Genomic DNA, 26,574 nt, shown 5'->3' with positions numbered 1-26,574 from the left:
CTGTCTTGCTCCATAACATGTCTGAGTATTCACCAAGTATGACCAACCCTGCCTCGTATCAATTCACTTCTCTCCAACCTAGGTTCATGCTAAAATCATCTTTCACCTGCTTATGAAAACTGACCTTGCTGCCACCATAGTGAGTTCACCATAACCACATATGCTTCTTTTAAAATTTTTCTAGGAGCCCCATTTTAAAACTTTAAAGAAAGGGGCAAAACTGATTTTAGTAACATATTTTATTTTAACTCTATAAATCTAAAATATCATGTTGACAATATAAAAATAATCAGATATTTTACACCTTTTTTCATACTAAATCTTTGAAATCTGCTGTGTATTTACACTTGAAACGCATCTCAATTTGGATATTAAATGTTTAAGGGTGGCTACATGTAAAAGGTAGGCCTACCAAAACTATAGTTATATTTAAAGAGCTTCAGTTTTTAAACACAGCTGCTTGAGATTTTACAGGCAGCAAATTTAAAGTTAAGTACAATTTGAAATTCAGTTCTTCAGTAACACTGCCCCCTTCCAACCTAAGGGTAGCTGTAAGCAGCCAGAGGTCACCACACAGAGAGCACTGAAAGACCTAAGGCTTTCGAGAAGTTTTTGAGACTCACCACTCCTACTTCATGCTTCATGCTCCAGCTCTAGTGAAATTTCAGTCCCTAGACACTACAGTTCTCTCCACTGCCAGACCACCGAGCATGCTGTTCATTCTTCTGAACCCCGCTTCCCAGCCAGCTCTCCAGGGCTCAAATTAGGCATCATTAGGCACTGTTTCTTCCAGAAAGTTATTCTACACTCCCATACTGCTAACTCTTACACCCAAATCTAGTAAGGTCCTATACTAGGTTTTGAATTTTTACAATAATAAAACTTTTCACACTTCTGTGCAATTGTCTGTTTAACTTTCAATGACTTCCATTACTCAGTAATATAATTAAGACCAGAAAGGAAGTAACTTTATCACCTAACCACATAGTAAGTCCTCAACAAATATTTATTGAATAAATGAATAAACAAATGAGAGATCACCAGGAATTCTGCTCCCTCCTTAAAAACACTAATCTGCTCCACTCCTGACAGACCCAACAAGAGCTTACAGGAATTTATGCTGCAAGGAACTGCTGGTCATTAGCCATCGGCAATGAATTCACCTCTTTGCTCTTACGGTCTTTGAAGTGATGGTCACAGTCAAGCCAGTATCTTCCATAAATTGTTAGACATCAAAATGTTGAGACAGCAAAAACGTTCATTTGCAAGCAATATGTCCAGTTAATTTAATTTAAAATATTTAATTTACTGAATCTGGAACTGCAAGCAATTAGAAGTTTTGGGTCTACTTTGATCCCCAAAACTACCTCCTACATATGGTATGCCAAAATTTCATGTTTATGGGATATTACTTTACTAAAGATATGTGGCAAATTCTACTTTTTGCTAAGATTATTTCATTCCTATAATTATTTATACCCACAAACATAAACAGAAACATTATCTCTAGTTTTAAGAAATTAAAGCATATTTATACAAAAATTGAATTAAGAGTTTCATAAAGTTTGTGCTTCTTGGGTCTAGTTTTCCATATTTTTCATATATTCTGTTGTTGCTCCTAAAATGAGGAAAATATTAGTTTATATTTCTAAATAGTTTCAGAAGTCAACTTCTCAAAGTGAAAAAAAAGAAGTTAAGAAAATTGTTTTCTCCATATCAAAAACATCAATGGTCACTTCATGGAATTTCTGGGTTAAAAGGCAAAACTAAACATACAAATCCCTTCCACAAATTCCCTAAAAACAGTAAAGAGAATAATTCTGTAAGTGTAAGTTCAAATGATGGAAAAAAAAAAAAGAAGGCTGGGCACAGTGGCTCATACTTATAATCCCAGCACTTTGGGAGGCCAAAGCAGGAGGATCACTTCTGCCCAGGAGTTTGAGAACAGCCTAGACAACATGGCAATAACCCATCTCAACAAAAAATAAAAAATTAGTTGGAAATGGTGGTGCAAACCTGTGCTTCCAGATACTCAGAAGGCTGAAGTGGGAGGATCACTTGAGCCCAGGAGGTAAAGGCTGCAATGAGCCATCACTGCACCACTGCATTCCAGCCTGGACAACATAGCAAGGCCCTGTCTCAAAAACAAACAAACAAAAAGAATGGAAAGAAAAGACAAGGTAAAGAAAAATTTGGAAGCTAGAAAGTAAGAGGAGTGATAACTTCAGCAAAACTAAGAAAGCTACATCCTAAGAAGGCAAAATAAAAAAAGCTAAAACCAGACCATTCCAGTCCAGGACCTCCCAAAGATACTGTTAATATCAGGTGTCTCTGTAAGTGCTGAAATTAGGGTGATGAGTAAAGTATGGAGGACTGGTTGAAAGCTGCTGAACAAGAGGTTAAGTTCGCAGATTCCTTCTGCAGTCTATGAAGCTAAGCAATTCCCATGCCACAAAATGAGAAAAAAGCTAAAGCCTGGACAACACAGTGAGACCTCAATTCTACCAAAAAGATTTAAAAATGAGGTGGGAGGATCGTTTAAGCCTAGGAGATAGAAGCTGCAGTGAGCCATGATGGCACCATTGCCCTCCCACCTGGGTGATGGAGTAAGACCCTGCTGAAAAAACAAACAAAAAAATAAAAAGAAGATCAGTTAACTCAGTGAGAGTATCACTGAGTTAACCGATATCACTGAGTTAACCGATTTTCTAAATGTTGGCACATTTCATTATAAAATATCAAAGTCCACATTAATTAATATCACCAATGATCTCTTCTTAAAAGTCTGTAAGTACTGGGAAATTATCACACTGATGGATACAAGTTTTCTAAAATTCCCATTTTCATGTAGAAAGCTCAAATCCTACCATGGGCAACAAATGCTGTCATTCACTTTCAGAAAATCAAAGAAATGACTGTTTGGAATTCATTATAGCAAAAAAATATATATACATATTGCACGAAAAAGCTGGAAGTACAGTATGCGACTCAAACTATCAGTAAAATGTTTTGCCTCAGGACCACCATGTATTATAGGCATGTAGGCGGTAGAAGTGCTTTCTAAGTATTTCCTATCGTATCACACAGAATATAAAAAAGGTACATGTTCAAGAGTCATGACTTAATATAATTAACCATTTTAAACTTCAAGGACCTTCTTAAGTGAAACTGGCTTTTTAATGCCAAGTGCATGGCAGTGAAGAATACAATATTACTAGTGCAATTTGATGTCATAGTTTGATGTATGGTAAGTGCCAGCCATTTTCAACAGAGAGCTGGAGCAAGCCTGTATAAGCTCCTGAGAACGACTACTAGATCTTCAAGAATTTTGAGAGCTGGTTCACATCATATTGCTAGTTTGAAATTCGACATGGTCAGAGTATTTTTTGCCAATGAAATCTGCAAACACAGCAAATCAGGGGCTTTTTTTCCCCTTGTCTAGGAGAGCTGTTTCTTCTTTACTGCCACATCAGTATCTTCACCAGCCGTCACACTTGCATCATTAGCCTAAAATTAAATGCCTTAAGATAGCTGAAAAGGACTTGAAAACAGAGTCTGCTGATCACACTTCGAGAACCAATGCTCTGTTCCAAACAGTAATTTGTCCCCAAAGGCAAAATGGTTCAGCCAAGATACCATAGTAGAGACTGAACTCTTCCGATTGCTGACCCCTGTGCTTTCAAAGAACCCCACTGCCTTCTGAGAGGTTGTCCAATTCATTTCCTCTACAAGAAGCTGGGGGAAAAGCCAGAAATAGATGAGAGGGTATCCTGGTAAGTAACAGACTCATGGGTCATCGTCATCCCTAGGCCCCAAACCACTGAAGACTCCCAGCTACACCACGCAAGGAAATGGCGTTTTTAGCAAAACCATCCAGAACAAGATCGCTTTTCAACCTGTAATACCCATGCTCAAAATGAAGCAAGGGCTGTATTTCTGGACTTCTGTTTTAGAGAATATCAACCTATTTATCTTATGGTTTTCAGCAATAACTGCAGGGGAAGCTGGTGAAATCTCAGATGTTTGCAGGACAGCCCTTCTATGCCCTGCTCCCTCAGAGATAACAGAACATTCCAGTTTAATGGGACTCCATTCAAAGAAAATTCCTGTAGTTTACAAACTGCCCAGAGGCTGTTTAAAATACAGTTATGTTCTTACCAGTGTTAAAAAAATGAAGGGAAAAAAATCCCTTAACAGAACAATAGCTAATACTGCTAACATTCTTTGAGTGCAAACTCTATGTCAGAATGTCAAACTGTTAGCTTTTTCATTCCATCCTCACAACCATCATAGTTTACAGACGAGCTTCAGAGGGTTAATCTGCATAGACAAGGTTGCCCAAGAGGAGGATACAGGGCTCAAGCAGTCTTAACCCAGAGCCTGTATTGTCCATCTCAACCTAAGAGAGGCTTCTTATAATTACGTGATTGAAAGGGTGATACAGGTGAATGTAGAGAACCTTTAATATTGAGATTAATAAATCTAGTCCATGGCTGGCTAAAACCATCCTGGTATCTGTGTCTAACCAGGAGCCCATGTTAAATACAGACCTAATTTAACTGTGGGACCACACCTAAAATATACCACAGTGAAATTATAACTTCAAGTATGAAAATGTTCTCACTTTATACAAAAAGCATTTTTTGTAGATTTTTAAAACATACCTTTCTGAGGAGATGAATAACCTAATTTATATTAAAATATGGAACAAAGAAAAGTAATTCCTGAGCCTCTTGTTCTCAGAAAAACAAATAATAAATTCATTGTTATACAATAATGACCGTACCTTTTCAAAACTATAACCTCTCTGCTTTCAATCACTGTTGACCAAGCAAAACCCTACAGATTGTTTAGAGCAGTTTAACAGCTGTGTCGACTTGGCATGTGTGTGTTGGTATTGACCCAGGCAGTGCTAGAGTGAAAGGGGTGACCCTGTCTCTGAAACTCCAAGCTGGCTCACTCACTCAATTAAAAGATCTGTCAGTAACCACTACTCACACAGACAAGATCAGAAAAAAATGAACCATTCAGCAATGCAAGCTAGAAAATAAGATGTTTTTTTGCAATACTCTTTAATTATGAATTATCTGAAGTTGTATTTATCTAATAATTTTTTTAAATTAGTCCTCAGGAAAAAGTGACTTTAAAACTGAACATTTAAAGACTCCAATCAATTTCCTTTTGCCTCACAGTTTTTCTCTCAACAGAAAAAGAAAAATCCATAGTAACAAGATAACATTTCATGCATTTACACATTTTCTCCTATAGACATCTACAGCCTTCAGAAAGTATATTATTTGTAGTCATGCCCATCTGACATTTTCCATTTTACTCAAAAGATTTTATGGTTTGGTATTACAGCAATATACAAATTTGACAGCTTGCAATAGGATCTAGTCCCTGTAGCAAATCATTCTGACAGTTAAGTACTATACAGCTACTAATGTACTTTTTTTCTGCACTACACTTATTTAAAAACCTTACAAAGTTGGAGATGTGTATGTTGAAATCCTGAAGAACATTATCTTAATGATGTTATATAATTTTATACTGGACTTATTAAATAATAGGATACCATATACCACCATGTCATCTGTAGTATAGTATCTCTTACTCTTCGTTTAGAATAGTTCACTATTCAAAGCACATTTTGTGCACATTAACATTACTGATTACCATTTAAGCAATAAATTGTCTCATCATTGTCAATGTTTATTATTTTCTTATAATTTCTGTCTTTAAAAATATCTGAGCCTGTGAATAAATTGGTACATGAGTTAATGTGCAACACAATGACTTTTTTTAATTGCTTTTACACTACTTCTTTTCTTTTAGCATGATGAAAGATAATCAATATGTCCTTACATCTCCTAAAATGCATTAACAGAGGCCCTGTCAAATACAACCTTGATTCCTTTAGAAAGAAAGCCAAGTTGCTCATGAACATTGCTGTAACGTTAACTAAATAGAACTCCGAGTAATCTTACAGTACAAGAGGTAGACCCTATCTCTATCTCTCAATAATTATATTTTTAGTATTCAATAAATCTGATAACATGAGTCAGTTAGCAAGAGAACATGTGCCTTCGTCTAAGAAATAGGAAGTATGATTGTGTTTTCACCCCTTGATTCAACTCTTCAGATGGAATACCACAGTAAAACCACTCTATTTTCAGAATTGATGTATCTTTCAAAACTATAATCTTTGGCTTTCAGGTTCACTATTATTTGCCTTCAGGTACAAATTTTAAAGTGTACAGGAGGCTTCTAAGCAGAATAGTATGGCCTCAGCCAGATACTGAAAGGCCTGTAACTCAGTCATCATTGAAGTGTAAATTCCTTTTCAAAATAATGTTCTTCACTCATAGAACGCTTGCGCCTGTGCTTCGTTCACTTGTCAAATACAAATAGGAGGTCACTGAATGCCCAGGGGCAAATCCAGCTATTCCAAAATTCATTTCTCCCTCTATTTGGTTGCAGAACTAGGATTTCAAATGTAAAAATGCTAAAAATGTCTACAGATATAGAAACCAAAGGCACTGTGCTATTCCACTGTGAGAATGGATGCGTTTGTGACCAATGAACAATGCCAAGTTTTTTATGCAATGACAGCAATCACAATAGATACCCACCGCATTCAAAGATGTAATTTAATATCTGAATATTCATACAACAGTCCTATTTGAAAACTTCATCTCCAAATATAGTATTTAAAACTAATGGTTGCATTTAGAGTCTGCTACAACTTCCTAAGATTTCTTAAAACCCACAAACCTGCTTTGCTGGTTTATTTACAAAAATACCACAGATCTTTAATTAATCTAAGCTGCAGGAAGTAACCAATGTACACAATAAACATACAGCAACTGCCAGAAATCCATACTTTTTTTCCTCCTTTTGTTAGATTTTTCAAATGTCCTTCCCTTAAAGTTTATAATCAAATCTTTTCGTGGTGATCTGCTTCCAAACCCTACCACCTTCTTCTTTCTGTGTGATCATACTATAAAAACATCATTTGTTATCTCTAAAGTCCCATCCTTAATTCTTCTTCCTGATCACTTTTGTACTGTAAAAACAAAACAGGGCATTCTATGTTAATGTGTTTTTTATATATGTCTATGTTCCGTTATTTTTGTCTTTGAACAATTTTGCTCTTCTTCCAGAGATTCAGTTATGACTACAGCCAATCAATCACTGGAGGAGAGAAAACAAGAAAGAAGAAAAGGGAAAAATTCTGAATAAATTCTAAATCTACACCATCTGGGGTCAGTTCTTTTCTTTTAGCCCTCAGGCACACCAATAACCTGTGACTTAGCCGGGCACGGTGGCTCAAGCCTGTAATCCCAGCACTTTGGGAGGCTGAGGAGGGTGGATCACGAGGTCGAGAGATCGAGACCATCCTGGTCAACATGGTGAAACCCCCATCTCTACTAAAAATACAAAAAACTAGCTGGGTGTGGTGGTGCGTGCCTGTAATCCCAGCTACTCGGGAGGCTGAGGCAGGAGAATTGCCTGAACCCAGGAGGCGGAGGTTGCGGTGAGCCGAGATCGTGCCATTGCACTCCAGCCTGGGTAACAAGAGCGAAACTCCGTCCCCCAAAAAATAAATAAATAAATAAATAATAACCTGTGACTTCACACAAATCCCTGAACTGGCTATCCCTGAGCACACTTACTTACATAAGGAGAAGAAAACGTCCTCAGTAGCCTCCTATTGTCCTACAAAGTCTCAATGCTAGCATATCTTCTTGATGAACAGAGAAGGTGCCACAGGGCACAGAGAAGGGGTCTGCATTAATAGGACTTGCCACAGGGATAACTTTTCCCAAACAGAAAAGTCATTCAGAAGCAAAGGAATTCATTCTAATCGGCAGGTACTACAAATACTAATATAAAATCTGCATTAAATATCAGAAGAATGCTTAAGCTGACAGAGAAAATGGTTCTCCCTTTTGGATACGGCAGCTCTTTGCCCATTCAGGTAACTTTTCATTTCTTACGATTTCTTAACATTTTCATTTCTTCCCTGTAACAGGATGACTGTAGTTAATAATCGGGTACTTTTTGATAGCAACCTGTAGCATATTTTTGGCTGGGGCAGCAATTACGTTAATAATTACTTCATACAAAAGTGAAATATTGTTAAAAAAAAAAAAAAAAAAGGAAAGAAAGAACAAATTTAATTAAACAGAGACCACTATAACCAAACCTATTTTTCGTTAAATGTTCTAGTTTTTTTAATGTTAATTATTAAAGTACTTAAAGTTAGACACAGAATAAAAGAAAATAGAATGTCTTGAAAATAAGCCTAATGTCATCATTGTTGTTCATTTAATTGTATGATGAACAAAGGCCACACCCGTGACATTACCAAGCAAGGTGGCTGGATGAGTTAAAGGATCTCCATGAAGCACACACGATTTTAGGATCAACAGATCCACAGAAAAGCACCAAAGGTTGTTTTCCATTTGTTGTCATCTTCTACAAACTGGCCATTATACAAAAGAGGAAAAATCTGCTCAAGTAAACAAATCCTTTCTTATATCCTCCACAAAATTCTCCTTACACAAATAATTTAACAGAGGAGCTTTTCAAAAGCTGTAGGTTGAAGCTCTAAATAAATAAAAGACTAACAAAACTGTTACCAAAATATCCCACCTCTGCATAAATTCCAGTATTCTATATTCTAGAAAAACTGCTAATAACAAACATTTTAAAAATAAACGGCTTTCATATATTGGAAGACATTTTAAACTTATGCTTGCCCACCAGTCATTCTATTAGCCTCTTGCAGTTACTAGCTGTTACTAGGGTTGCTTATTACTTTTTCAGAAAATCTCTAACTTGCCCCAAGGGAAAGTAGCTCTTTTTATACAGCTAAACGAAAACTGAACTACAAAATTGTCTTTTGGAATTCTTCAGTACTTTGAATGCATCACGAGCAGCACTTTCGATGCCTTATTGCCATTCTTTGGGCTAAAGCAGCTCAGTGTACAACAGTCCCTCCTTCCCCCACCCTACCCCCATCCCCAACCGCTTCTCTGTGTGGGCAGAGCTCTGGTTAGGCACTAGAGAAGGGAGGTGGTGGTTGAAGAACCACATAAGAAACTGGTGCACTGGCACCACCTAGTGGGGACTGAAGAGATGCAGACCTTGCTGCTGCTTCAGGGATGAACCACTTGTCCACTCGTTTTCAATCCCCAGCTGACCAGACGTTCCAACAGAATTTTCAACCAAGACGACTACCGCATGCATGCTTCATAGGCTCTCTGGAGTATTGCTGGACTCCACGATTTAATCATATGTCCCCTGTGATGCAGCTAGCTAAAGTAATGCCTTGCTTTAAAGCAGCATGCAGAGATGTGTGTGAATTGTCTACTTTTACATTTAAAGAAGAAACAGTGGAAAGGCACGAGCCATTTGTTATTGTCTGATCAAAATCCTCCAGCCAGAATCATTTTAAGCCTGAAGCACAAACAATGTATAATGATTTGCTGCCTTTTATTCATTTCATAAATATTTACTCAGTGACTACTATGTGCATATACACATATATCACAGAATTTTAATCTTAGGTGAAACTTAATTAGTATTCAATTTGGTTGTTCAATTTCTGTAAGAACCGGTAATGTTAAATTGCTAAATCAGATTACATAATTAATAATTATGGCTGGGCGTGGTGACTCACGACATACAGGGCAGAGCATCCTATTCCCTGGAAAAGGATGTTCATTCCCTATATAAGTAAAGTGCATCATTCAAAGCCAGCCTCTCTGAGTCTGATCACCATGGAACATCAGTGAAAACTGGGGCACAGAGACTGGACTACAGTGGACTCACAAGAGTTATGTTTCCTTCCTGAGGATTCTTGCTGAAAAAGAATCCAGACTTCTGGTCGTTGCCCCTGTCAAACTATTAGAAACTGGGTGATTCTTCCCCCAAATGAAGTTTCTTCTCATATTACTATTCCACTAAAGGTAACTACTATAAGCATTTTGATGAGGATCATTCTAAGAAACTTTCCATAAATATAATATTATATGAAAAACAATCTGGTCTATAGGCTGCTATTTTCATCCAAAAATACTTACAGATACCAGCTTATATCTCTAAGCACAGCTTTGTGTTGTCATTTGAATAGACTTTAGATGCTATGACATTCAGTTAAGACATGCTCTTTTTAAGGTATCGATCACTTAAGAAAGGAAACATTCCATGAGAAGTATGTGACATGCACAATCAAGACGAAGCACAGCACTGTGAGGAAAGCGACAAGCTTTACCATCTTTCGATGCAATTATAATATTTCTAGCCATACACCCTGAATGTGGTTGAAATAACCGGGCCTCCCTTCCCTGCTATTCCCTCAAAAACCCTTTGGGACTGGTACAGGTAATGTTAAATGTTTAAGGAAGTGTTTACGGACTAGAGAAGCCAAGACATAGACCCGTGGAGGCAACCTCAAGAACAGTGACTACTTCTGAGGGGTACTGCACTGGCAACAGAAGACAGAAACAAAGGTGACTTTAAAAGGTGGTGTCAGAATTTGGACAAATAGATATTACTTTTATAATCAGAAAAAAATTAAAATGTTAATATTTGTAACACTAAACATTAAATTATTTAACATGTGGTAGTTCAACATTTTTTTGGTTATCAGGTCTCATAGTCCTAAATCTTGCAAATGTTTTGTTTTTGGTGTCTTTTTGTTTGGTAATCAGGGTATAAGATTTCAACCTTTCCTATAGAAGTCGAGTAGCTAAAGAATTATACTCCGTTTTTACTACTTCTGATAGTCACTGTGATCTTTAGAGGGTCATTTAAATGGCGCACTCACTTCCATCTTAGATTACTAAACTTCTAACTGCCACATGCTGAGTATCCTAGGCCCATCATTCATACCAGCCCACAGCATCATCAGTTCCATGAAAGGCCCACATATTTCCTATTGAAGTGAAATTCTTGATGGAGGTATGATGGCAAATAACGGCGTTCACTTTCACTTCTCAGAAAACAAGATAGTACACTAGATTTTGAGTTCCTATAAGACAGGCCCAGACATGGAACACCCAGCTCCCTGTTGGGGGAAAAGAGCAGTGAAAAATCAAGCAACAGTCAAGAAGAAAGAGTCATGGTGATGGTACCTGAAATGCTGTACAGTGGAAAGATCTTCAATGGAAAATAACAAGGACGTGGGAAACTCTAGAGTTTTAAATCCACCTGTAAGACGTGCTCCAATATATTAAGGTCATGCAGTTGAACTTTAGGGAAAGTTCTAATTAGGTATGCAATATAAGGGCCTAAACTAATGATCTGTTGGTTCATAACTGAATAAAACACAAAGTTACTTCAATGTTAGAGATAATAAGGGCCTATATTTTCAATGAAAAACACTCTTAATGGAAACCAACAGGAAGATTTTTATGACAGTTTCTGAACAGGCCAGAGAGTTTGGCATATTAAGTGACTTGTACCTATTCATGAGTGAGAAAATATTTTTGTAATAATAAAAGCTTCTTTATTTCTCTATGTGTCTTTTCTTGGTGAAGAGATAATGAAATTAGGTTAGATACATTTTGCTAGGTTAAGACCAATCAAAGACAGTCAAGACAGAAAAACTAAACAATTTAAATAGAGTTAGACGGCTCACCTCCAATACTGACAAATATTACCACATAAACTATAGTTTGAAAGTTCACATTAATTCAGGAAATGTATTAATATCTTTTTCCTCATTTCACACAGAATTTGAGGAAGGCTGTATGCAGACTTACAATATAACAAGAAAAGAATCTGTAAGAATAAATAAATGTAGGCTAAAAGAAAATAAGGGTGGAAACAAAAGGAAGCTAGGAGAAAATGTATGTTGGGAATGTGTGCATTGACAAAAAAAAATTCATAACTGGAAATTAACACTAATTCATGAGGTAAAAAAGAAGCTTTGCCACTCACCAATTTTAACCTCTGTAAAGGTATTCTGCCTACATCTATTTGTGTCCTTTCTGGGACATTAGTGAATCGAACTTCTGGGACCGCAACAGCGCACATGACATGGGCCCACCTACAGGAAAGGAGACGTTAAACATCAGCAAACGTTCCCTAAACTTACATACTTCAACATGGTGATGCCAATTCTCACAAATGGGAAAAACACAGATGAGCAAGAAAGCCAAAAGCCTAAATCCATCACAAACAGATTCTGAACTGTAAACCTCCTGAATGATACCTGGGCAGACCCAGTACCACAGCTGCCCAACAACATTGTACCATGAAGAGCTGGTACAGGTCCAGGACTCAATCCTATTAATGTGCATGCATTTTCTTACACTTGATTTGCAAAATACTGAAATGTTGGTTTCTTATTTCACTTGATGCTGAAATAGGCATGTGCTTAATGTATTTAAGCTAATCAGTATGTGGCAAAAGATTAGTTCAATTAATAAAAAGTATGACTGGCTATAGCATACAACCTTTCAAAATAACACAAATGTCATGAAGCAAACTTGTTCAAGTAGCAAAAGTTTTCCCAAAGAATTAATGCTAATCTTTAATTTGTTTCTTGCTGCAACCTTACTATAGTCAAAGAAATCAGGAGACAAAGAGAAATGACGTTTATCTTGTACCCTTGTTCCCTACTTAAATCCTAGTATCTCCTCTCACATTCTGAAAAGTGACAACCTTCCGACTAATACTATTAAGTGTCTCATGAATGTTATATCCCAAAATAAATATAAAGAATCATGAGGTTTGAAGAGATCTTGAAAGAATTGTCAAATCCATCAATCTATTTTTAAGCCAAAGCGTATTTACTTAACTCAAACAGCATCATACTCTATCCTGTAGTTCAAGACCACAGGAAGAGAGAACAAGTATCAACCCCACCAGGGCATTCTTCCATGTCTAAATAAATACTATGATTCTATAGAAAACACTATTATTTTCTGTTGTGGTCCAAGCATAGGAAGAGAACTTCTTATCACCTGTGTTTTTACAGGAACCACCTAAACCATCTCACAGTCTGGCATTCAGTGTAATATGTAAGAACAAGTGAAGGCTTTTTAGTACAGTGCCACTCATAATAGACAGGACTGTGAAAGAAGATGATCCAAAATTCAGCAAAACTTATGGTTCCCTACAATAAACTTTATCAATGTAATAATGATAAATACCTTCACTCCTCCTTCCAAGCAATCAGAAACATGTGCAAATGTATAGAATTATGCTAACTCTATCATCACATTATACCAGGAGTCCTAACTCCAGTGCCCAGGGGGTCAGGCGGGATGTAAGCAAATACACATATACTAGGAAATCATGGTGACCTGAGGAGCAGCTGCCCCACTGACACTGGGTTCTCATCCCGACTTGTTATTATTGCCTTACAGGAATACACAATCATTTTCAATTAAAGGAGAAAATCTGGATTTTTATGTAAAAATCTCTCAATTTTAAAATTTTAGGTGAAATTTATAAAATGCTGCATGGGTCCAACAAAACGTATTCTGGACCTGAATCCAGCCCTCAAGGGCCAGCCTGCAAAATCTGCCTGCTATTTTGACATGTCTCTATTACAGCGAACCCTAAAATATGCTTTGGCCCCATTTTCAATATTAAAACCTGGTCATGAAAATAAAAATAAAATCCATGCAGAACAGTCATAAAAACCAGATTGCCTTCCTTTTATGTTCACTTATGACTCTCTTCAAGACTCTTTTCATATTCTCTACCTGATCCCTTTATCTTAATATCAATGTTTTCTCCCTATCTTTTCTAATTTAGTACACATACATTCTTGTTAATTTGCTAATGTAAAAAGTAAATGGTTTTATTATCATCACTATGACTGATTTAATCAGAAGATCACAGTTTCACTTTCTCAGGTATGCCCTGTTTTCAACAGACCAATGGCATCCATCATATTAAACACCAGGATTCTAATGGCACCAGGATGATAAGGGCTACCTTTAGTCTTAAAATTCTGTGAGTAAAAGAGGGGTTATTTATCATGGTGTCAAACACAAAGAACAGAAGCATAACTTGGACTACTCTTGCCCAGCAGAGATGAGAGTGCTAACAGCAGGCATCTCTGAAGTACAAAATTCCAACCTCAGATCTGAGCAGCAAAAGCTTTGAAACCATGTATACAATGTGAGGTAAAATGAACTGTCATCCAAAGGTTCTAGAATGAAGAAAGAAAAATAATGAAATTCAAAACAATTAATGTATTACTTACTTGTTGTTCTTAGTTTGCTTAAGAGCACCTCCTCTCAAATTGCAGAGACAGCATTCCTGGGGAGGGGGGGAGAAAACACCACACAATGACTAGACCCACATAACCAAAGTCATTATCATTCATCTAAACAATCTCAGAAATCCTTATTTTTCATTCTAATATTAAAACCATCAGGAATTACATGAAGATCTATCTCTGACAAGTTCAGAGAAAAAGGAAAGATGGAGGGAATGGGAAAGGTACACCCCCCAAATGTTCAGGGTGTAAAATTCTCCCAGAGGGAACCATCATGAACCTGGTATCATTTTAAATTGACATCGTCATCAAAGGAAAGCTGTGACACAGAGAACTTGGAAGTCCAGATAAGTATGTGCAAGAATTCTAGAGCACAGAATGCACACACAGTGGCATAGGCTTGTGCTCTGGGAATTCACTCCTGGATACAGCATGGCTAATGAATGGAGTCTGGGGAGGCTTCTCTCTGATACAAGAATAAGCAAGAGACTACTTTTAAAAGATATTCTTTTCACCAAAGTGCCATTTGGGCCTCACTCTTTCTGTGGGCAAATAGCATTGGAAAGTGTTCTGAACAATCCCCAGCTATCCAGCCCAGGAAAACAGCACCATGAAACGTTTTGCTTTATCCTTCCTATATAAGCTTATCCTTTCAGCAATCTTACATATCTTTGCTTAGCATGGAATTTTCCACTCCAACATGACACCAATTGCTACAAATACAGATTTTGTTAGTTATTTCTCACTACACTCACATGGAAAAGACCAGGAAAAGCAGGACTGAAGAGCAGTGCACTGCCTTCTCCTAACCTAAAATGTTTTTACATTAAATACCTAAGTAAAATTTTTAACTTCAAGCTTGTCTTCCCAATTTTCTGCATTAATACATTTTTTTAAATCGGTGTAAGTTATTTGGGTTTTTTTTCCTCTCAACTTTATACACAAAACCTCTTTATCCTGTCCATTCAAATGATGTCCTTTCAGGGAAAATGTGGTACATATACACCATGGAATATTACGCAGCCATCAAAAACTATGAGTTCGTGTCCTTTGTAGGGACATGGACGAACCTGGAAACCATCATTCTCAGTAAACTGACACAAGAACAGAAAATCAAACACCGCATGTTCTCACTCACAGGCGGGAGTTGAACAATGAGAACACATGGACACAGGGAGGGGAGTACTACACACTGGGGTCCGTTGGGAGGAAATGGGGGAGAGATGGGGGTGGGGAGATGGGGAGAGATAGCATGGGGAGAAATGCCAGATATAGGCGAAGGGGAGGAAGGCAGCAAATCACACTGCCATGTGTGTACCTATGCAACAATCTTGCATGTTCTTCACATGTACCCCAAAACCTAAAATGCAATTAAAAAAAATAAAAATAAAAATAAATTTAAAAATTAAAAATAAAATAAAAAGATGATGTCCTTTAACAAATTTTAACAATTTTGCCTAGCTTTACAAGGAATCCATCTAACTGATCTACTATTAATGAGATGTGAAACTTCATAGCTTTTACTTTTCTGAGGAGAACGATACAGAAACAACTGGAAAGAATCATATATCTGTTTAACTTTTGTTAGGCAGTAATAAATGCAAACAACCAGAAATGTCCAACAGGTTTCTGTGTCTGAAAAGTCTCTGCACCTCTACATGAAACTTCCTGGATTCAGAGTAGTAAAAGATACACTATGTGTATTGATTTGAATCCATTATAAACCCAGCTCAAGGAAATAACAACTCATGAAGAATTTTCTCTATCCAGGTCACAAAGCCATATCCTAGAGGCCTTCAGAGTAACTGGTTTTGATGAATCACACCAGGAAAGCAAAATTTCACTGTCCAAATACTGAAAATAAGAACTCTGGTCATTCATTTTATAAGTTCTCAATTTTACGTTTTTTCTAGTAATTTACCATACTTTCTACAGAGAAAGAGGGGGTGAGAAAGAAAATGAATGAATGAAAATAGAAACAAAACTTAAGGTCAAGCGCTTTCGTTGTATACATGAAGATGTTAGTATCAAAGTGGGAATACAGCAAAGAGTTGTGAACTGTGAAGCACTCAGGCTCTAAGAGAATTAGATGTCTGATTAATGAAACTCGTAGTGAGAAGCCTAAAGGGACAAGTTAGGAAAGTTAAATACAGTGCAGCAGCATGGAAGGTGCTTAAAAGCATGTGATTAGGATCATTAACAGGTACACATGGTCTAGAGCACTAATCTAGTGAGAGGAAAAAGTCCTCTAAAATAAAATGTGTAGGCTCAAGATTTTAGATGGAGTCAAGATTCTCACCCATCACAAGAAGAAACTCATTCTTTCTAGCCTTGCCTCCAAGCCACAGAATCTAACAGACAATCCCAAGTCCTTGGTTCACCTAACCTCTTAGCACCATGCAACACTGTTGATTCTTCCTAATGATTTTCTCCCTGTGGCTTCTGTGACTCTTACACTCTTCATTGTCCTCCTGCACCTCTAGTTGACACTCAGCTTCCTTTAACAGGTTTGTCTCTCAATCTCCTCAAACGCTGGAATTTCTGTAATAGGCCATATTACTTCTCTTTCCACACATGCCTGCTGAGCATCTGACCCACTACTCTGATTCCAATCACTCTCTAAAAGCAAGCGACTCACTCCTGAATCCTTAATCCCTGAGGTATCTGGCTGACAGTGCCTCAGGCATCTCAAACACATGTGCAAAACTGAACTCATGTCTTCTTCCCAAGCTTGTACTCACCCTCTGTTTTCCATCAGTGGTGGCCACCATTCATTCTAGCTCATGCTGGAGAACATATTTTTCCTCTCATCCTTTACATCCAGTTAACTGAGTTCTGTCAATCCCACCTACAAATCTACCCTGTTCTCCCCATCATCACTGCCATCACTTTCACTGATAGCCCCAGTATCCTTCACCAGAGTAAACTATTGCAATAGGCACCCACAGTTACTCTGAACTCCACGAGAGAAGGTTTTAACACTTAGTTCTTAATATGGCCTCGGAGGGCTAGAATCATCAGGTCTTGACCTTGGCCAGCCTCACTGTGTTTAGACACCTCAAGGACCTCCATGAGGTCTCTTTTGTCCTAAACACTTCAGAACCAGCCTGCTCCACTCAACAATAAGTAAACAAAAAACATTCTTCACATCTCAACCTAAATGTTACTCCCTCAAACAGGGATCCCCAATCCCCTGGCTCAGGTACTTATCTCTCAGACATACCCACTGATACTTCCCTTTTATTATTACTCTTACAACTATTTGTTGCAAGCTATCTGCTGCCCTCACTAAACTGTACACTCACTAAGTGTTATGAGAGTATACATCAGTTTAATTGCTCTTACTCTATTACGATACCCAATATAGAGTATATCCTTAATATAAGTATGTTAAATAAATAACAAAACATGGCAAAACAGGAGAGAGTGAAAATCTTCAAAATTAACACAAAGGATTGAAAAAATGCAAAGATCTTCAGAATTTCCACCCTGCAGAAGGGAAAGTTCTAATCCCACCCTCAAAACACTTGAAACCTGAGTGGACTTAATCAAAGTAAAGTTGCAATAAAGCACATGTCCAGCTCAAATACAAAGCAAATTGACTTCAACCCACTGCAGGAACCTAAGAGATAAAGCAGCACACCCTTTTTGGAAATGGTAATACTGATTTCGGTCATCATAGTCGAGCACACAATAAAAAACATACAAGACACCAGGTGCGGTGGCTCACACCTGTTATCCCAGCACTTTGGGAGGCCAAAGTGGGTGATCACAAGGTAAAGAGATTGAGAGCATCCTGGCCAACCTGGTGAAAACCTGTCTCTTAAAAATACAAAAATTAGGTCGGGCGTGGTGGCTCAAGCTTGTAATCCCAGCACTTTGGGAGGCCGAGGTGGGTGGATCACGAGGTCGAGAGATCGAGACCATCCTGGTCAACATGGTGAAACCCCGTCTCTACTATAAATACAAAAAATTAGCTGGGCATGGTGGCACATGCCTGTAATCCCAGCTACTCAGGAGGCTGAGGCAGGAGAATTGCCTGAACCCAGGAGGCGGAGGTTGCGGTGAGCCGAGATCACGCCATTGCACTCCAGCCTGGGTAACAAGAGCGAAACTCTGTCTCAAAAAAAAAGAAAAAAAAATACAAAAATTAGCTGGGCGTGATGATGCGCGCCTATAGTCCCAACTACTCAAGAGGCTGAGGCAGGAGAATTGCCTGAACCAGAGAGGCAGAAGTTGCAGTGACCCAAGATTGAGCCACTGCACTTCAAACTGGCAACAGAGCAAGACTCCATTGCATAAAAAAAAAAAAAAAAAAAGATATACTAAAAAAGCAAAAAAATACTTATGATCAAGACAGGAAATAATAAAATGTTGATTTCATTAGCCAGATTTAGAAGCAAACTCGAATTGGCAGAGTAAAATTTAATGAGTTTAGAGACAAATGAATAGGAAGTACAGTCATCCCTTAGTATCCAAGGGAGATTGGTTCCAAGACCCCTTCGATACCAAAATCCAGAGGTGCTGAAGTACCTTATATAAAATAGCACAGTATCTGCATATAACCCATGCACATTCTCCTGTATACTTTAAATCACCTCTAGATTACTTACAATACCTAATACAATGTAAAGGATATATAAATTGTTATACTGTATCATTTAGGGAATAATGACAAGGAAAAAAAAGTCTGTACACATTTAGTACAGACACAACCACCGTAGGCCTAACTACATTTCTGATCCACAGCTGGCTGAATCCACATATCCACCTATGGATACAGAGGGCCAGATGTATAAGATTTAAAGACAAAAAGAGGTTTATAAAAACCAATACAGATCTATAGGGAAAAAAAGCAAACTATCCAATTTATGTACATAACTGGAGTACAAAAAGGTGAGAAAAGAGAAAATGGGTAAGAATATTGGAAGAGATATTGACAGAAAAATTTCCATGACTGATAAAAGATATCAACCCATAGATCAAAAAATTGCAGGAAACTCTAAACAGATAAATATAAATAAAACACTCCCGATTACAGAGCAGTCAAAATTCTGAAAACCAAATTTAAAAGAACGTATCTTAAAATCAGAGAAAAAAAGCTACATTCAGTAAACAAGACTACATGAGTTACAAGTGACATCTAACCTGAAATCATGAAGACAAACAGGCAATGGAACAGTATCTATTAACTACTACAAGAAAAAGCTGCCAGCCTAAAATTCTACTTCCCAAGAAAACATCCTTTCAAAATAAAGGCAAAACAGAAACACTCTCAATGTGATAAAAATCTAACAGAATTTGTCCCCAGGAGATCCACATGATAACAAATGCCAAAATAAAGTTCTTCAGAATAAGGAAAATGAAATTATGTGCTACCAAGGATCAGCAGGAAGGAATGAAGAACTCCAAAAATACCTGGGTAAATATAAAATCATTGTTTTACAAGAAACATGTACACTTTAAAATTAATATGACTGTGGGTATTTATATTTTTTCTTCTATTTTCTTTTAATTAGATGAAAATTTAAAACAGGCACCTATGATCTCTTCTAGACTCTTTCAGTGTACAATAACTTCTTTCCAATGTATCCTATGGAGATATCAAAACTGTTTAGTCTTACAGAACAAAATAAATAAATAAAATCAAACAGTCTGTGCTTATTGCCAGCCTTGTTTTATCTTATGTTTAATGAGCATGCCTTTTCCAGGAACAATAACACCCAGTACAAAATGACTGACTATTATAAAGATTTGGATATACTGCTAGTCAGTCAATGTTCCCTATAACAAAACAAATATATATATATATATATATATATATATATATATATATATATATACTAAAATGCCTGTTACAACAAGATTACTCGATAAGGCAGCTGTTATTTCTATCTCCAAAGAACAGCATTTAAAAAGCCATTCTGCTATATATTTTTTTTCCTCAGGGTGGTTAAAAGATGAATGAAAAAATATAAAATCTGATCATATTCTGAACAGTTTTGTACTTTGTATAATGAGGTCCTGTTTGCTCACCTAACACCACTGACAAAATCCCCTTTTAACAATACCAGATATTTTTAAAATTTGGTTTCATAAAAAATCACCACTGAGATGAACAGTTAGTACAGCAATTCATAACATGGAATGATTTCTTTATGGCTCAGTTATTAAACCATGGAAAAGAGTATTTATAATCAAAATGCTGACACCACATTAACAATGGTGAGAACGGTATTGTTATAATATGGCTATCACAGTTGTTCATTATTTGCAGCCAAGGGAAATCATGTTCCAATGTCTCTTCTATAAAACATCAGTTAAAGAAATGCCAATACCAACATCCTCAAGCTGTGTTGTAAGAAGCTCTCATTTTAGCTAGCATATCCATAAGTGCCACTAAAGCCAATTTTCAGTGTCATAGAAAAATTATTTGATTGAAGTACCCCCACAAACATACCTTCATTTATCTGACATGCTCATAACAGAAACGCAAAAGCGTAAAATAGGGCTGTCTGAGCTGGGAAAACAAAGAGCAATTAATCACATTAATGGAAAACCAGTGCTCACCAGCAAGTCATTGGAGAACCATTTCTGGATATTTGGTTCATTATCAGGGCTGAAGAAAGTACAGGATTTCTCATTGAAGGACAAAGCTGGTTTGAGTACCGAGTGATTATAAAATTGAATGACAGGTGTCCTGCAGTACCTCTTAAATAGGAATTCCACAAATTTGGAAATTCCAAAATTCACCTCTAATGAATTTTTTACTGGCAAGTAAATTCTCTCGCTTAGTGAAAATATTCCTTTAATTCAACAAATATTAATTAATCACCATGATGTGCTCTAGACCCTGAGCAACAGGAGTGAACGATAAAGATCCTGCCCTCACATTTGACTTATGTAAACAAACTGAGTGAGTAGATCAAGTGGACGCTAGAGAGTGGTGGGTGCTGTGGGAGCAGGCCATGGAGTTATCTATGGAAAGAGGGATGCAGGCAGATCCTGACCTTTTCTAATAGGAAAGGTGGTCAGAAAGTAAGAGGAAGAATATCTGATAAGGCTTCACAGGCCACAGAAAAGGGTAATGGCTTTACTCTGACTGAGATGGAAGCTCTGATAAAGTCTATGCAGAGCAAGGACATAATCTGACTCAAATCTTAGGTGAATCATTCCAACAGCTGTCTGTTGACGGCCAACTACAAGGGGTAAGTGAGTATCTGGAAACTTAGCAGATTATTGCTGTAATCCAGGAAAGCGGTAATGAATCAATCAGACTTAAGTAACATCAGCAGCGGTGGTGAGAACTGGCCAGGATTCTAGATTCATTCTGAATGTAGAGAAGATGGATCTTACTGTTAGGCAGATGTGGTGTATGAGAGAAAGGAAAGCATGAGATAGAAAGTTTTTGGCCTCATCAGCTGAGAGGCCTGAAGTCCCATTTGCTGGAAATGAGGAAGCCTACAAGAGAAGATCTGGAATTCCATGTGAATACCCACACAGAGAAGCTGCACTGGAAGCTGGCTATGTGGACTGGCAGTTCAGGAAAGGTTGAGTGAACATATAAAGGTACAAGCCACCATATAACAGATGCTGTTGAAAACCACCAAAGGTACGAGATTGAATGAGATCACCAAGTGGGTTAGTACAGAGAAGAGCCCCTAGTTCTGAACCCTGGGGGGCAATAACATTGCCAATTTCCGAAGATGAAGAAGACCCAGTTAAAGATAGAAAAAGAAGTGCTGGTAAAGTAGAAGGAAAAGTATGAGACTACTTGGTGCTAAAGGCCAAGTGAAAAACATGCTTGAAACACAAGATAACGATCAACTGATGATGCTGGTGAAACAGGTATTTTCAAGGAAACACGCAGCAAAGCCCACAACTAAAAGAGGGTTAAGGGAGAAGCGGGGAGATTGGCAAGAGTACAGATAAGTCTTTCAAGGAGCTTTACAATATAAGGGTACAGAGAAATAAGGTGGTAGCTGGCATGTGAGAAAAGTCAAAAGCGGTCTTTAGGTTTGAAGAGAGAAGCAACAATAGTTGAGTATGGCAGTGAGAATGATCTAGAGAGAGGAGTGTTGGTGATGTGGGAGACAGAGTGAAGAATTAACATAACTATGTTCCTATGGATAAGGGAGAAGATGGCCTTAGATAGGAGTAGAGAGATTATACATATGACACAGCTAGAAACTTGCAGAAGATCTCTTCTGATGGCTTCCTGTTTCTCAGTGAAATATAAAATGAGCTCCTCAGGTGAAAGTGTGGATGGGGGAGAAAGAGTGGAAGTTTCTACACAGAAAATACAAAACGGTCAACCAGGAGAGTAGTAAAGTTAGGATGGCAGGAATGCAATTATCAGTTACTGTGCCCCATTGAGGACCCATTAAATTTACAAAATGAAAGTGAGAGCAACCTGCCTGCTAGGTATTTCTCTCCAGCCACATTCAGCTATAAGAGTGCAAGTATAGAGTACGTAGTTACGAAGATTTGATGTATGTTGAGGAAGAATAAAAGTGACAAGGGAGTTGAGGGTATACGTAAGGAAATGTAGCTAAAAACAAAAGCAAGGACATGAGGGAAAGGAGAGACTGACAGGTTGGGAATGTCACTGAATCCTACTTTTACAGTGAAATTAGAGAATTTTGCTGGAGTCCAGGAACAAAAGAGTGTAGGCTGAAGAGTGACAAAAGAGGCTTAGACAGAGTGAGATGCCTAAAACTGAGAGATGACACTGGGAATGCAACATATCTGTGGAATGTGAAACCAATGACCCTTGGAAAAAGCTGTCTTTCTTTTGACTGTTGTATTCCATATTATTCTAATAACAAATTATTTCAAACTTAGCAGTGTAAAACAGCACAAATGTATACAGTTCAGTAGATCAGAAGTCCAAAACGGATCTTACTGGGCCAAAACCAGTATGTCAGCAGGGCTCAGTCCTTTCTGGAGGTTCTAGGAGAGGATCTGTTTCTGTGCCCTCCCTATTTCCCATAAGCCATACACATTCCTGGGCTCCCAGCACTCATCCTCCACCTTAACAGCCAGCAACAGTGAGTCAAGTTTTTCTTACATAGACATGACTCTGACCTCCTCTTCTGCCTCCCTCTTTGACATTTAAGGACTTGTATGACTGAACCCACATATTCCAGAATAATCCCTCTGTCATTAAGATGAGCTGATTAGCAACCTTAATTCGATCTATTATCATAAATTCCTTTTATATGCAATATATTTACAGGTTCCAGGGATTAGGAAGTAGAACATCTTTGATGGGGGAGGGGTACATTTTTCTGCCTACAATAAAAACTGCTAGCCAAAACAAAACACACACAGGAAGCACAGCTAGGAGCTCAGCTGCCACCCTGGCCTGAGATGGGTGTCTCCATCTCATGTATCCCATTAGTACAAATATGCAAGTTAATCAATCGTACTTAAAAACATTAAAGGAATGAATGCCATTTCCGATGATATACAGTTGAGCTAAAAAATTAAGTAGTTTTGAAAATCTTCTTTTGAATATTTCCCTGATAAACTCAGTGACTCACTTAAACCATACAAATCTCTAAAGATTTCCAGAAAGTAATCTTTTAAGTGAAGTAGCCCTGTATTCTAACCAACTGAAAATATTGAGAAAGTTATAATAAACAAACTAAATTTTCATTATTTTTTGCATTCTAGAAATGTAGTTTTCCTTCATGTAATTTACAACACTACCCAAGTAAACTTACTGTATTTTATCTATTTAAATATCATCCAACAACAATTTCCATAAAAGAGAAGAGAAGAATAGAAAATCATGTTCTGTTTGTTTCAAAATACATTTTTTTTTTCTGGAGTTATCCTTCTAATGGCATTACTGACAATGGTATAAAAATTAATTTGAGGTGTTCAGAGCACGGCTCTGGTAGCTGTGTTACAAGCCAGGCACATATTAAGTGGCAAGAGGCATGTATAATTTAAGACTGGTCAGAAGTAATCTACATGGAGCTTACTACATTTACATAATAGTATTTTCAGGATCCTGGGCAAAGTACTCCAAGATGACCACACATCTTAACTTTGTTAACATTATACAACATTTGGTTTTCAAATAAAAACCCATCTGACTTATTCTTTCTTCCCAGCATGACCACTAACAACAAAGAGCAAAGTAGCTGATTTCAAATACCTAGAAATAAATTTAACCAAAAATGTGAAAGACTGCTATAAGAGAAACTACAAAAAAATGAAGAAAGAAACTGAAGAGGATATAAATAAATGGGAAAACATCCCGAACTCATAGACTAGAAGAATTAGCATTGTTACAATGACAGTATTACCCAAGGCAATCTACAGATTCAATGCAATCCCTATCAAAACACCAATGACACTCTTCACAGAAAAAGGAAAAAATAACCCTAACATTTCTATGGAACCACAAATGGCCAAAGCAATCTTAAGCAAATATCAAAGCTAGAGGCATCACACTACCAGACATCAAAATATACTACAAAGCTATAGCACCCCAAAACAGCATGGAACTGGCATGAAAACAGATACATACATAGAGGGAACAGAATAGAGAGCCCAGAAATTAGCCCACATATCTGCAGTCACATAATTGTTGACAAAGGTGCCATGAACACTCATTAGGGAACGGACAGTCTCTTCGTTGGATAGTACTGGGAAAGTTGGGTATCCATATGCTGAAGAATGAAACTAGACTTGCAACTCTCACCTTATTAAAAAATCAACTCAAAATGCATCAAATACCTGAATGTAAGATCTGGAACAATAAAACTATGGGAAGAAAACATAAGTGAAACACGTCAGGACATTGGACTGGGAATGATTTTATAAATAAGACCTCAAAAGCAAAGAGAACAAAACCAAAAATGAACAAAAGGAATATATCAAACTAAAACGCTTCTGCATATCAAAGGAAACAATAGAGTGAAAAGAAAAACTACAGAACGGGAAAAAATATTTACAAACTACTCATCTGAAAGAGGATTAATATCTGGAATACACAAGGAACTCAAATATCTCAACAGAAAAAAAGAAAAAACATTTGATTTAAGAACGGGCAAATGGCCAGGCATAGCGGCTCATGCCTATAATCCTAGCACTTTGGGAGGCCAAGGCAGGCAGATTACTGGAGCCTAAGAGTTCAAGTGCAGCCTGGGCAACATGACGAAACCTCGACTACTAAAAATACAAAAAATTAGCCAGGTGTGGCAGCGTGTGCCTATAGTTCCAGCTACTTGGGAGGCAAAGGTGGGAGGATTATCTGAGCTCAGGAAGTCAAAGGCTACAGTGAGCTAAGAGCATACCACTGCAGTCCAGCCTGGGCAAAGAAAGTGAGACCCCATCCCCAAAACAAACAAAAACAAAGTAACAAGGAATAGGCAAATAATCTGAACATACATTTCACAAAACAATGGAAAACAAATATATTTTCAAAAGGTAAATATCACCAGGGAAACGTAAATCAAAACCACAATGAGTTATCCTCTCACCCATCCCAGGTAGAATATGAATTATCAGAACGACAAAATGTAACAAATGCTGGTGAGGATGTAGAGAAAAGAAATTACATTCCCACTGTTGGTAGGAAGATAAACTAGTAAAGCCACCAAGGAGAAGAGTTTAAAGTTTCCTCAAAAAACTACAAATAGAACTACCACACGATACAGCTATCCCACTACTGGGAATGTATCCAAAGGAAAAGAAACCACTGTATCGAAGAGACATATAGGACCTCCCTGCCCACCCCACCCCACCCCACTCCCGCCATGTTTACTGCAGCACTGTTGAAAATAGCTAAGATGAGGAATCAACCTAGGTATCCAACAAAAGATGAACGGATAAAGAAAATGTGGCATATACACACTATGGAATACTATTCAGCCATAAAAATAATGAAATCCTGTCATTTGCAACAACATGGAACGAACTCGAGGATATTAAGTGAAATAAGCCAGGAATAGAAAATTAAACACAGCATATTCTTACTCATATGTGGATGCTGAAACAAGTTGATCCCATAGAAGTAAAAGTAAAACAGAGGATACTAGAGGCTTCTTGGGATAGGCAGAAAGGAGGAATTGGGAGAGATTTGTTAAAAGATAAAAAATTACATCTACAGGCCGGGCGCGGTGGCTCACGCCTGTAATCCCAGCACTTTGGGAGGCCGAGGCAGATGGATCACGAGGTCAAGAGATCGAGACCATCCTGGTCAACATGGTGAAACCCCGTCTCTACTAAAAATACAAAAAATCAGCTGGGCATGGTGGCGCCTGCCTGTAATCCCAGCTGCTCAGGAGGCTGAGGCAGGAGAATTGCCT

At 37.6% G+C, this 26,574-nt stretch overlaps 1 protein-coding gene across 5 annotated transcripts in view; it reads right to left on the bottom strand.

Annotated features, from left to right (window-relative positions):
- The window catches only part of KDM4C (lysine demethylase 4C), a 398,790-nt gene that overhangs the window by 110,381 nt on the left and 261,835 nt on the right, over window positions 1-26,574 (bottom strand). For all 5 annotated transcript variants that reach the window (XM_010338768.2, XM_003928169.4, XM_010338767.1 and 2 more), the window contains 2 exons: window positions 14,234-14,289; window positions 11,953-12,061 (listed from right to left, as the gene is read on the bottom strand). In XM_010338768.2, the coding sequence (XP_010337070.1) occupies window positions 11,953-12,061; window positions 14,234-14,289 (165 nt within the window). The remainder of the gene's footprint in view (window positions 1-11,952; window positions 12,062-14,233; window positions 14,290-26,574) is intronic.

Source organism: Saimiri boliviensis, chromosome 2, assembly GCF_048565385.1.
Source record: "Saimiri boliviensis isolate mSaiBol1 chromosome 2, mSaiBol1.pri, whole genome shotgun sequence".
In the NCBI taxonomy this organism is placed as follows: Eukaryota; Metazoa; Chordata; class Mammalia; order Primates; family Cebidae; genus Saimiri; species Saimiri boliviensis.
The sequence above is the reverse complement of the archived record's forward strand: the minus strand, read 5'-3'. Positions and strand labels throughout refer to the sequence as shown.